At 39.1% G+C, this 12031-nt stretch overlaps 2 protein-coding genes across 4 annotated transcripts; both read left to right on the top strand.

Annotated features, from left to right (window-relative positions):
- Positions 1-1156: 1156 nt before the first annotated feature.
- LOC137181613 (MAP kinase-activated protein kinase 2-like) lies at positions 1157-6939 on the top strand. Of its 2 annotated transcripts, XM_067587437.1 has the most exons (11): positions 1157-1355; positions 1672-1941; positions 3083-3222; positions 4321-4385; positions 4477-4556; positions 4681-4807; positions 4986-5061; positions 5165-5289; positions 5980-6065; positions 6152-6232; positions 6322-6939. In XM_067587437.1, exons 2-11 carry the CDS (start codon positions 1678-1680, stop codon positions 6493-6495), a joined length of 1218 nt encoding a protein of 405 aa, XP_067443538.1. In that variant the 5' UTR covers positions 1157-1355; positions 1672-1677; the 3' UTR covers positions 6496-6939. The 2 variants fall into 2 exon arrangements, with proteins under 2 accessions (XP_067443538.1, XP_067443537.1); XM_067587436.1 differs by having other exon boundaries at positions 1159-1941.
- Positions 6940-7066: 127 nt separating this feature from the next.
- Positions 7067-11059, top strand: si:dkey-197j19.6 (actin nucleation-promoting factor WASL). Of its 2 annotated transcripts, XM_067587438.1 has the most exons (9): positions 7067-7521; positions 9040-9186; positions 9517-9603; positions 9740-9824; positions 9924-9999; positions 10083-10134; positions 10275-10422; positions 10509-10735; positions 10820-11059. In XM_067587438.1, the coding sequence occupies exons 1-9, from the start codon at positions 7423-7425 to the stop codon at positions 10964-10966; spliced, it is 1068 nt and encodes a 355-aa protein (XP_067443539.1). In that variant the 5' UTR covers positions 7067-7422; the 3' UTR covers positions 10967-11059. The 2 variants fall into 2 exon arrangements, with proteins under 2 accessions (XP_067443539.1, XP_067443541.1); XM_067587440.1 differs by lacking the exon at positions 9517-9603.
- The last annotated feature ends 972 nt before the right edge of the window (positions 11060-12031 follow it).

Consider the following 12031-nt stretch of genomic DNA (forward strand, 5'->3'; position numbering starts at 1 on the left):
TTTTTTCTTTTCTTTTTTTCTTTCACTTGATCCAGTCTGTTTGTTATTGTGTCAAATCAAGTCTGGATCTGATCTCGCAAGAGTTAAGTTGTTGTCAAAATCAGCCCTAACCCTAACCGTCCTCCTCCTCATGCCTAAACCTAATCAAGTGGGCGTGTCATGTAGTAAAGTGTGTGTGGTGTAGATACTGCTAGTCCAGATAGACCTACTTGCAACAAACAGACCCAGAACAAGCAAAAGATAAAAGTGTTGTATTTCTCTGTGTGGTCCTTTCCATAATGTTGTCAGACACTTGTAATAACAATCTGAGCCTGTCAGTGGCTAAAACAAATACTTTTAGTGGACATACATCGATGGGCTGCTATTGCCTTGTCAGATTACACTGCAACCCATTTCATGGCCAGCTGCAGTGCTCTCGCTCAATACTGAACCAATTTCAAAAATTGTCCCCATTAGTCACTTAGACACAAAATGATAGGAAAATAGGGTCCAGGTTGAAAAATACCAAAGTTTCCCTTTAATTAATCACATGAAGTCATATTGACTTGATCATTTGTTGGAATTCATGATACATTCTGCATTAATTCATGCATGAAATCATCATTACTCATGCACCAATTAAGCATTGGAGCATAAATTAAACATGATATTATAAAGTGAACAATATGATAACATGCCATTGAAATGAACAAAACTTGGTGTACTGGCTGTGTGTTGTCTCATCCTCGCTTAAAAGTGTGATAGTAGTTCTAAACAAATACTAATGTTTAAATATATGAAATACAAATGAGCTGTGATTGTAAGCATTTCATTCGTCCTCGGTGACACATTTGAGTGGTTTCTTGGCACCCTCTGTGTACCCTGCTGCCATGGCGTCCTCTGATGAACCCTTATAGCTGCATTTCCAAGCTTTTAGTAACATCTTGATCGCTTAGTTAATGGCTTTAATTGACACTCAGCATATATGGCACAATTAACCTCTTGTCTCTGTGGCTCAGCATTAATATGGGCAGTGCTTTTAGTAGGATAACATGTGGTGAGGATGCAACAGATGGACAAACAGAGATTCCGCAGAAACTCCAGCGTCATTAAAGGTTATATGGAAACGCAGAACAATATACGTTTTGGGGGCCAAGTTTCCATTTCTACGCCTCCGGATGTAGACCGTGTACTTAGGTTTCATTTCTAGACAGAGCTTTTTGGTCTCTCTTCCCTGCCGTGGGTATTTACGCGTAGTTTCTCCTTTAAGAAAATCGTGAATGAATTTGAGCCGCTCCGCGCTGACGTAAGAGAGTTGGAGATGTTGGTGTACCCTGCAGGAAGAGGCAGATAACCGTGATGAGGACCAGGAGGGGGTACCAGATTTTTCTAGCATTGTTTTCTCCCAGTCATTAATTGTGTTTTATTATCTCTACACCCACATCCAGTGTTTAGGTGGAAGTTTTCTGTGTAAATATAACAGTGCCATTTAAGACCTCCGCCCTTTTTTTTTCTGTACACCAAGGAGGTTTTTATAGATTTTATACCTCATTTTGCTTGTACAGTGTTCAAAGTGTGTCGAGATGGAAGTACAAAACTCCTCTAGGCGGACGTGGATGAACTAGAATGATACTGGATATTTTCTGGGGCAGAGACTGATGACATTTGCTCTGCCACTGTTGGCTTTTACAGAAAAAAATGCATCATAACCAAGAGGAACAGTCGGTAAATCAAATTACTGCGCAGCACGGGACAGCGCGCCACAGCGACTCCAGCAGCCTGGGAAGCAGCTTGGGCAGCGGCCTCACTGACATCCAGCCTCCTGCTTACTCTAAGCTGGAGTTCAAGAGACATGCAGTGACAGATGACTATAAAATCACCGCTCAGGTTCTTGGCTTGGGAATAAATGGCAAAGTGCTGGAGTGTTATTGCAAGAAGACAGGAGAGAAATGTGCCCTCAAGGTGTGTGTTTGCCTGATTCTTTATCCTGTAAGATCTAAACAGTCCTCTGGAGGCTGCTGTCACTGGAAAGAAAGAGAGCACCCATCAATTATTCATCTCTGCTGTGTCTGTGGTCCACACTGTTTAATGGCGTCTTATACTGTAAATCTGTGCAGGATTTACACTGTATATAAAGCCTGATGGCCAGTAATGGTTTCAAATTTGTATTACACTGATTATGTCATGCGACTCAGATGAAATAGGAATTTCCAGCCATGGATGGATGGAGCAGTAATCTCAGAGCAAATTCAGTTACTGTGCTGCCCAGACAGTGGATGCGTCTGAGAGACAGTGATATGCTGTCTGGGATGCTTTGACACATGTTTCCACTACGCTCTGGCGATTGTTGTGTGGACAAAGATCTGCTCTGTTAGTACTTTACATAATCATCTGTGCTTCTCATCCTCTAACAGAAAGTAAAAATCTGTCTTTTTTTTTCTCAACATTAGGCTTTCGGCTCACTGCATATTTGAAATATTTAACAGTGAATCTGAACAGGAACTTGGAAAATATGAGTTGTGAAGAATTCAGAGTTGGTATGTCAGGAAACAGTCTCTGTAGGATTTGCAGAAAAGCCTTAAGAAAATAAAAACAGGAAGCGCAGCCCCATGAGTGCCTCCACATGTTTTCCTTGGTGGTAAGCCACAACCGAAAGGTATAATGAAATGTGAAGTGTTTGCTCTGTATACTGTATTTTTAAGTAACCTCATGTTCTGCGAGAGGCAACAGACTGTGCATAGAGGCTTTAGAGGAAAGTCTTCTTCCTCCTTTAGTGCTCAAAACGCATTGTCATGTCCACAAGGATTTGGGCTGCATGTCTAAGAAAATAGGATTTCCGCCGACCCCTGTCTGCAATAACAGTCACTGTGTCTTTAAAGATAAACATGTTGTTTAAGTATTCACTCTCAATGTTCTCCGTTACTGCTTGGAAAATAAATAGGCTTTATTAGTGGCTACTAATAGAGCTGTAAACATGTGATTAATGTGTTTGTAACTGTGTTTATGATTGATTTCTTGACAAAGATGTCAAACAACCTAATATAAAACTGGAACATTACACTAATATATGTTTTCATTGTGCTGCACTCTGTCTATGGAGCAGGTTCTGTATGATACCCCTAAAGCCCGGCGTGAGGTGGAGCTGCACTGGCGAGTCTCCGGTGGTCCCTATGTTGTCCGGATACTCAGCCTGTATGAGAACATGCACCAGGGGAAGAAATGTCTCCTCATCATAATGGAGTGGTGAGCATTACCAGCACTGTTGTTCATTGTCTGCTTTGTTTTAGGTCTTTAAGGGGAAATCAGTGCTAAAATAGATTTGACATGCACATGATATGATATAGTACAGCTTTGCATTAATCAGTAGACAAACATCCTAAAGCTGTTTCATTTGAGTAACTGAACAGATATTACGACGCTACAGCCCTGTTCAGAACTTGTGTCTTATGTCTATAAAAGTCTGGATTGTGTCTAGATCCAGCTGAGATTGATTTCAGATCACACCTGGCACAAGAATGCATATCAAATACGTGTTTGGTGACTACTTTGGATCGTATTAATTTATCAACCTGCATTAAATTTTGGACTTAACCAAACTTCTTTCTAAATTTATAGGCACTGATAACAAATAAACCCTTTTAGGGCATTTCTCTGTACATCTCTATACATTACTTTCCATTGTTATTTTGTCCTTAATATAACTTGACTGAAACAAGACTGAGACTTTGTAAAGCAGCAGAGGGACAAGATGGTAATAAGTTACAGTCTGCTTGGGAGTGAGAACATAATGGACTTGAGGCATTTCCATTCATACTATATGACAAACGTTGACACAAGTTGTCCACTTGTGATTGGAACACACAGAAGATATTGCAAAGCTATGATTTCAGCATTTGACATAAGACACTTTTTGGGCAAATCCTCTGATTTACAGCTACATTCAAGTAGAGCTCATCTGATTATGTAATATACTGAGCAAAAACACATTTTGAGCCCATTTATTCTGTTGCTAATTCAATATTAAGTGTCACCCGGTAACACCATTATCTCAAACACCTTAGTCAAGTAATTGTCTGTGTTTATATAAACCTTCTGGTCTTAAATCAACAGGATAGCTTGATGTTGTTTTTTCATGTGGAATTTCCCTTTAATTTCCTTACTGCTTGAGTCATCAGAGTCTGCTGTTGCTCAGAAGACTGGACTCATCTGAACAGTAAATACTGCAATGAGGCACAATGACTTGCTTTGTTATAAAACCACGATTGCAGCGGAGAACAGTGCTCGTTTGCCAAGAGTCCCCTCGCTGTCCCAGTTCTGATCTCTTTGTTAATATTGTCTCAGTATGGAGGGAGGAGAGCTGTTCAGTCGCATTCAGGCCAGAGGGGACCAGGCCTTCACAGAGAGAGGTGGGTCAGAGTTCACATCTAACAGATGAAGATTCATGAATCTCTACATTGTGTCCTGTGCCGTTACACCTGTATCATGTCTGTCCATCAGAGGCGTCAGAGATCATGCATGACATCGGCACGGCCATAGAGTACCTCCACCACATGGACATCGCTCATAGGGATGTAAAGGTAAAGCTGCTGTCAAATATTATTCTTCCCAGAAAATGTAAGCAAAGATAAACACTTTTAGCTAAATAAATAGTATTGAAATTCTGATTTTTACATATTTTTCTGATACTCATACATACTGCAGCCTGAAAACCTGCTCTACACCACCAAGGAGAGTAACGCTATACTAAAACTGACTGACTTTGGCTTTGCGAAGGAGACGACACTGCACAATTCCCTCCAAACTCCCTGTTACACTCCTTACTATGTCGGTGAGTGTTTCCTGTCATGTAAGTCATGGTGTAATCAGGAGCTACTCTACATGAATGCCAGTATCTTAAATGTGCCATAGACATAGTTTATGGTTATGTTTGTTGTCATTCATGTTGTCCACATGTGTCTGCATCATGTCTTTCTATTTCTGTTTACTGTATCTATTTGTCCATTCAGCCCCAGAAGTGCTTGGGCCAGAGAAATATGACAAATCATGTGACATGTGGTCTCTGGGCGTCATCATGTACATTCTGTGAGTATCATAAGTGTCTATTTAACTTTATGAAATGCTTAGGGCTACTACACAATTCTGTGTATTGGTTAAAATAGTCTCTCGTCTTATCTTGTGTTTCTAGGCTTTGTGGATTTCCTCCGTTCTACTCAAACACAGGCCAGGCCATCTCTCCGGGCATGAAGCAGAGGATCAGATTGGGCCAATATGAGTTCCCCAACCCTGAGTGGGCTGACGTTTCTGAGGAAGGTCAGATTTCAGACATTACATTTATAAATAGCAGCAAAAAGACTTCAAAACTGTGAAAAAGTTGTGGATATTTGCATTAGACCTTAGCTTACCTCTTTGAAACCCTGTCTCCTAGAAATGACCTTCATATACAACTTAACTGCAACAGCAAATACATTTTGCTAGAAACATAATGCTGACTGAATTGTTTTTTCTCTCAACAAAATGAGAAAATATTATTAATTAACATATTTGGCAAGTTGCAAAAATGTTCAATGAATGAAAACGTGAATGAATGAAATGTTCAGAGACAATGTACCTAGTTGTTTTTTTCTCAACCAAAATATCTGATCTTGCAGCACAATATCCACTAGTAGACACCACAGCATCATTTAACGTGTTTATGGTTATATTTAGGCACAGGCAGCACTTGGTTAAAGTTAGGGAAAGATCATGGTCTTCGTTTAATACTGAAAAAAGTCTGCAGTGACTTGAAGCACAACATGTTTATTAAGATTTAAGCCACAACACGATTTCACTTTAACGATGGCATGTTGTACTGATTTAATCACATTCTTAAAACATGAAAAACAACCTGTACGAAGTCTCCATTGAATAGAAAAGAAACTGTATTATTAATTTTAGATGCTCATTAAACTACAGACATATTGTTTCATCTGTGTGTTTAATTGTATTTTATTTCTTCTGTAGCCAAACAGCTCATCATTCAGTTACTGAAGACAGACCCCAATGAGAGGATGACCATTGGACAGTTCATGAACTATCCCTGGATTAGTGTAAGTTAACACTTTGTAAGCCTTGTGGCTAAAGATCTGTATGTTTCCCCTGTATATTAACTTATATTTGTGCTTTTACACCACAGCAGTCAATGGTGGTCCCTCCAACTCCTCTCCACACCTCTCGTGTTCTGACAGAGGATAAGGAGCTTTGGGATGATGTGAAGGTGAGACTCAATATTACTTTCAGAATGAGGCCACGAGGTGGCAGTAAACTACAAGACTTACAGCAAAGAGTGTCTCTGTCTTCCAACAGGAGGAAATGACCAGTGCTCTGGCCACCATGCGTGTTGACTACGACCAGGTGAAGATTAAAGACCTGGACACGTCCAACAACCCTCTGCTCAACAAGAGGCGCAAGAGGCCCATACCTGGAGGAGCTGAAAGGGGAGGAGATGGAGATGAAGTAGTGTGTAATAGTAATAGATAAGTCACATTTTCTGGAAAACATGGGGAAATGATTATTGGACAGAAGTAGTGTAAAACTATGAAAGCCAGAGTTATTATTATTAGCAATATTTTCCCATCTACATGCCACTTGATGTATTTTACTTACTTTTTTTCTTTCTTCGTATCACTGCACTCAATAGTCTTAAGAATGTTGTGTATTTTGATTGTTACTGTTTTTTATGTTTTACAACTGTGTCGAGTCACTTTTGTATATGTAAATCTTATTTTACACTTGGAATTATAAAACCTCACCTGGCAATGAAAGAAAATTGTTCCTCCTGCTGTAAACAATGAAGGACGTTATAAAATGTATGTACTAGACAAGGTTACATTCAATTAATAATTCTTCTGTTGGGGACTTTGATGATGGTCAATAATGTAATGCACAAAGGGACATTAAAACCATGAGAGGTCAAAGTGTTAACATGCCTCTTGCACAAAGAAATCTATCAAAATAACCAGATATTTCCACACACTTGAAATGTTTTGCTTTGAAAGCCTCTTCTAAGCCATTAACACCATCTAATATAACTCAAAAAGTTTTATGCTGCAAGAGAAGTGATGTTTCAGCAATGTTTGTACATGCAAACTAACAGCTGGTACCTTTAACAACATACAGTTTGAATACATAATGTTAACAAATGTCTTTTTGCTATCTTGGGCCTTTTGACAGTGACTGTCCAGTTGGTATCTGAAAGCCACAGGCCATACAATAAATAGTGTACACCAAGTCAAATAAATTTGCATGACCCACTGCATGAAATGTTGCTGTTCAACCCAGTTGCAGTTAGGATCAGGACTGAATGTGTTCAGGCTGAGCAGGCTCTGTGGATACATCTAAAAAAGGTGAAGGGACAAGGTACAAACAGCAGCAGAGAGTAAAAAGTGAAAAAGGACGGTCTCTGCAATGGCGTCCAGTCTGATTCCTGGATGTCAGGTGATGAGTGATCTCCTGACAATTCGTGAGAAAGGTGTCATCTCGACTCTGCTCAAACCCCAGCATGAGGTCAGTTCAATTCATTACAGTCATTTTGAATTAAAATCTGTAAAAAGCAGTTCAAAAATAGCTATTTCTGTATAGTGTAACAGGTGGATGATAATCAGCTGTATGATCGGATGACAGTGTCCCTGCACTCAGTAACTTTCAATTTTTTGTTTCCTGATGTTGTTTCCATGTTATCAGCAGCATCCATCAGAGGAGGCCTGGTGGATGAATGGGCTCTCTGTGAGGCCTGTTTTGTTGTTTACAGTTACTATCTGATGTTTGTATTGCCAGGCAGTAACAAACCATGTTATAGTGCCAGAGCAGCTGCTGCAAGATGTAAAAATGTACAATAATAATCTTTTTTTTCCATGTGGTACTGTTTAAAGCACAAAAGAGAAGCAGAAAATATAAATGAGAGGTCAAACATAATCAATACAGTCTTCACATAACAAGTCCATAAAACTGAGAGGCAAGATGTTCATTTTGTATTGTAAAAGCCAATGAAGATTCAGCCAGTGATGATGTGATTTTGTTGGGTTTAAGGTCTGTGTTGTATTCCTTAAATGGTCAAAAAGAAAGTGTCCGTGTTTTGTTGGGAAACCTGGAGGTAACAGCTGTCTTTGGTAAAGGTTGGAAAAGATACAGAAAGACTGCACTGCATTGAGTTGCACTCATGTTTGAAAGGATAAAAACATCATCCCTAAAAACATAAAAAACTTAGTAATTGTGAAAATATTCCTAATTGAAAGAAGAAATTGCACAACATTTTACTTTTCAAAGCCTACACTTGCGTCAGTCTTCATGGTTAAATTAATGACAAATCAAACAATGACAGCTTCTTAGTTGGTTTTCTGCAGGTTGAATTAAATTCTGTCACATCCAACAGTGTCACTTTTAAAATAAGACTGCTTAACAATGCAGAATAGAGGAAAGATGAGACCTGAATGCTGCGTCTCTGTATGCTTTTTGCACTATGGATGGATTTACCTATGATGAGAGGGAGGAGCCATGACATCAATTGCTCAGATGGTTTGATCTACTGAAGCTCACACAAGATATAAGAGAGTTTAAATGGAGCACCCACCAGCATCATCAGCCACTAAAAAGAGGTCATTAGTCTCTCTCAGGAGCAGCTTCTCTGCAATGACGTGCTCTGAAACTAAACCAGAGTGCGTCAAAGGTTACAAAGGATATCACATTTTTCAAAGGAAAATCAGACCTCACAGGGTTGGAGATGACTAAATTTTCAGAAGAAAGGGATAAGCCTTACAGGAAAATACTTTCAGGTCAGGACAGAACTGATTGTAGACAACAGTTCATTACAGTAAAATTACACTTTCAGGATTCTTTGGTTGTGTTGTTGTTATGAATCACACAGTTTCTCAATCTTCTTCTTAAGAAAAACAGTTCTGGTAACTCCACATCATCTTTATACTTTGTTTAAACTTCCGAGTAGTCCATACTCACATAATATATTGTTATATTTACATTATATTATGTTGTATTGTTGTGATTTTTATAACTAATACTGTATTTCAGCTGATCAAAAGTACAGTAGCGCAGGTTCTAGTGGCTAAAGAGAACCAGGATGGGGGTCCAGGCTGGAGTTGTTTGGATTGCGGAGTGGTGTGTCTCATCGAAGATCAGTCTGTGCACTCTTACTTCCTGCATCTCTATTGTGTCAAGGTAAGAGGAACTACAGAACTCGTGAGAGATACTCCGCCCGCTCACACATGTATGTCACTTCCCTAAATGAAGCAACATTTAAGTTTTAGCTTCACTTTGTTATCATTTCATTGGTTTACATGTGTGCATGTAGGTGTGCGAGTACAGCTGCACGCAAGGGACAGCTTGTAGTGTTTCCTTTAAACTGCTATTTCCTTTAGTAACAATGGGGAATCTTATCTTGATGGGTGTGCCTGTACTTTACCTCATGTAACACTGTAATAGCTGTTCAGAACCAGGTTATTTATCATTCATATCATTTATCATTCCCTCATTTTTCCTTAATCACAGCGAGCCAAGTTACTGTGGGAGCAGGAGATTTACATCCCATTCGAGTACACCGCAACTAATGCGTTCTTCCACACTTTCCCTGCAGATGTAAGACAAGTAGACTGACAGTTTTTTTACATCTTTTAGTTCAATGGGAAAACTGTTTCAGTTTGAAAGTGTGCAACATGTTCATCAGACTACTAGTTTTGGGCTGGTTTAGTGTAGATTTGTTGTGTTTGCACAGAGCCACCAGGCAGGCTTCAACTTTGCAAATGAGGCAGAGGCAGAGGAATTTCATCTGGCGGTGAAGGCTGTCCAAAGAAAGCAAGGTTCGAATAACAACAAATAGATAATTCATGTGTATCAACATATTTTTTAAAAGAATTCTCATGAATCTTTCATTCACATTTACTTCCTCCATTTTGCAGAAAAGATGAAAGGGATGATTCAAATGACAAACATTGATAAAAAGGACAACTCAACATGTGACCTAGCAGCTCCAGGGTGAGAAAATGTTACCACTTTCTGGATGTAAAGTAAGCAAATGGGGGATTAAAGCAATGAGTTTACTGTTTGTCTCTTTGTAGAGTGAAACCAGCGGATGCACCATCTACAACAGTTACACCAACAGCTATTTCAGTGAGTCGAAACATACACATGAAAAGCTCATTCAGAAAGTCAAACACATGCTCAGTCACTATATAAAAAATTCACATCATGACACAAAGATATAGCATATTAAATCAGTCTCCTTACCTGCTTTATTGGTGAAATTTAAGGATCTGGACCCCACTATGAGAAAGCTGTTGATGCGAGCACAACTCACTAAAGAGGATCTGAAAGACAAAGACATCGCAGAGGCTGTTGACTGCATCATCAAAAAGTTTGGAGGACTGAAGGCAGTGCAGAGAGAGTTGAGGAGCAGAGGTACTTTATCTTGAAAGATGTTGTGCAGTTTACAAACTTTTCAGCATTTAATTCTTTGCAAAGTACATATCTGGCATATTTCACAGGCCCGGCCTCTCAGACATTACCAAAAGGTGCAAGGGTGTCCCTCTCCCTTGCTCTGAAAAAAGGGCCTATGCCACCGCCACCCATTAAGAGCAGCACCACCTTCCAGCAGACACCTCAGGGCACTGACACACAAGACCAGAGTCCTCTTGCTGCTTGGATTCCTCCTCCTAAATCTGCTCCTCCTCCAGTTCCAGAGAGGATCAGAAAGAGTGCAAGTTTCAAATATGTAAGAGGGCTTACAGTTCTGCAAACATCAAAATTGAACATATGAAGTGTGTGGACTGAGTGATGTTAACTTTTCTCGCTACAGGTGGGTTCTCCAACAGCTTCAGGTAGAAGTGAGCAGATCCTATCTGCACTGAGAGAAGTTTTCAAGCAAAAGCAGCTGCTCCAGCGAAGCTCAAGAGAAGAAGGAAATCAAATGGAGCCGGATACTAACAAAGAGGAACAACGATAAGAAGCATCAAACTGCTGGAAAACATGTTTTTAAATATGCAGCGTATGATACGCTCATTAAACATCTGTGATACATCTGAGTTGGGTTTTTTTGTTGTTGGAGATGGCTGGATTAACCTGTTATGGGGCCCTGGGGCAAAAATGTACAGTTTTGCCCCTGTTGACACCCCTGTTCACACATTTTGATGTTTCTACACTTTAATCTAAGTTTGCTGCTCCTATTGTTCTATGCTTGTTTTTATTGCTTTGTTTTAGTTTGTGTTTTTTATGTACTGCACAATGGCCCTGGGGGCATTATATTTCATTCCTGCTTTTTGCATAACCTGTGAGGAGAAGAATGACAATAAACTTGAACTTGAACACTTCACAGACTTTATGTATTCCTAGAAGAGTAATTTTATGAAGCAACTCGTCATGCATGTCAACAAAACACAATAAATAAGAGAAGAAAATAAAGAAAAAACATGCTGGTAGTAAAGCTAAAACAATAAAAGGCTATAAAATTATTACTTAAAAAAACATTAATAAGTAAATATAAATATCCAAAAATATCTAAAAACATGTTACAACAAATGGCCGATTAAAATTTGAGAAGACAGCAGAGGAGATGGATTGGTATGGATTACTTTTACAGGGAGGAGGGCAACATCTGCCAAGATGTTGTGAGGTTTGTTCAATATGCAGTTTAATTCCTCATTATTTGTTGGTCACAAAAATAATTCAAACCCCTCTGTTTCACTGCAATAATCACATCTTAGCATCATTATTCAGGCTGTTTTTGTTCTTCACTAACAGGCTGTGGAACCAGCAAATAAAAGAAAATGTCAAATGACTCTCAAGGAATTTAATAATTTAGGAATATTTGCATATTTGTGAGCACAATATGAAATAAATTGATAAATTTCCTATCACTACATTTTGACACATGATCTCCCTACAAGACAGGGACCCAAGATCAGGTAAAAACTCATGACCCACCTTAGCGGAAATTTCCAGTCTATTTTTTATTATTTTCTATTTCATCAAAGTGTAACTACTATAAGCAATACAGTCCACACATTTCATC

The sequence above is a fragment of the Thunnus thynnus genome, chromosome 4, assembly GCF_963924715.1.
Source record: "Thunnus thynnus chromosome 4, fThuThy2.1, whole genome shotgun sequence".
Classification (NCBI taxonomy): Eukaryota; Metazoa; Chordata; class Actinopteri; order Scombriformes; family Scombridae; genus Thunnus; species Thunnus thynnus.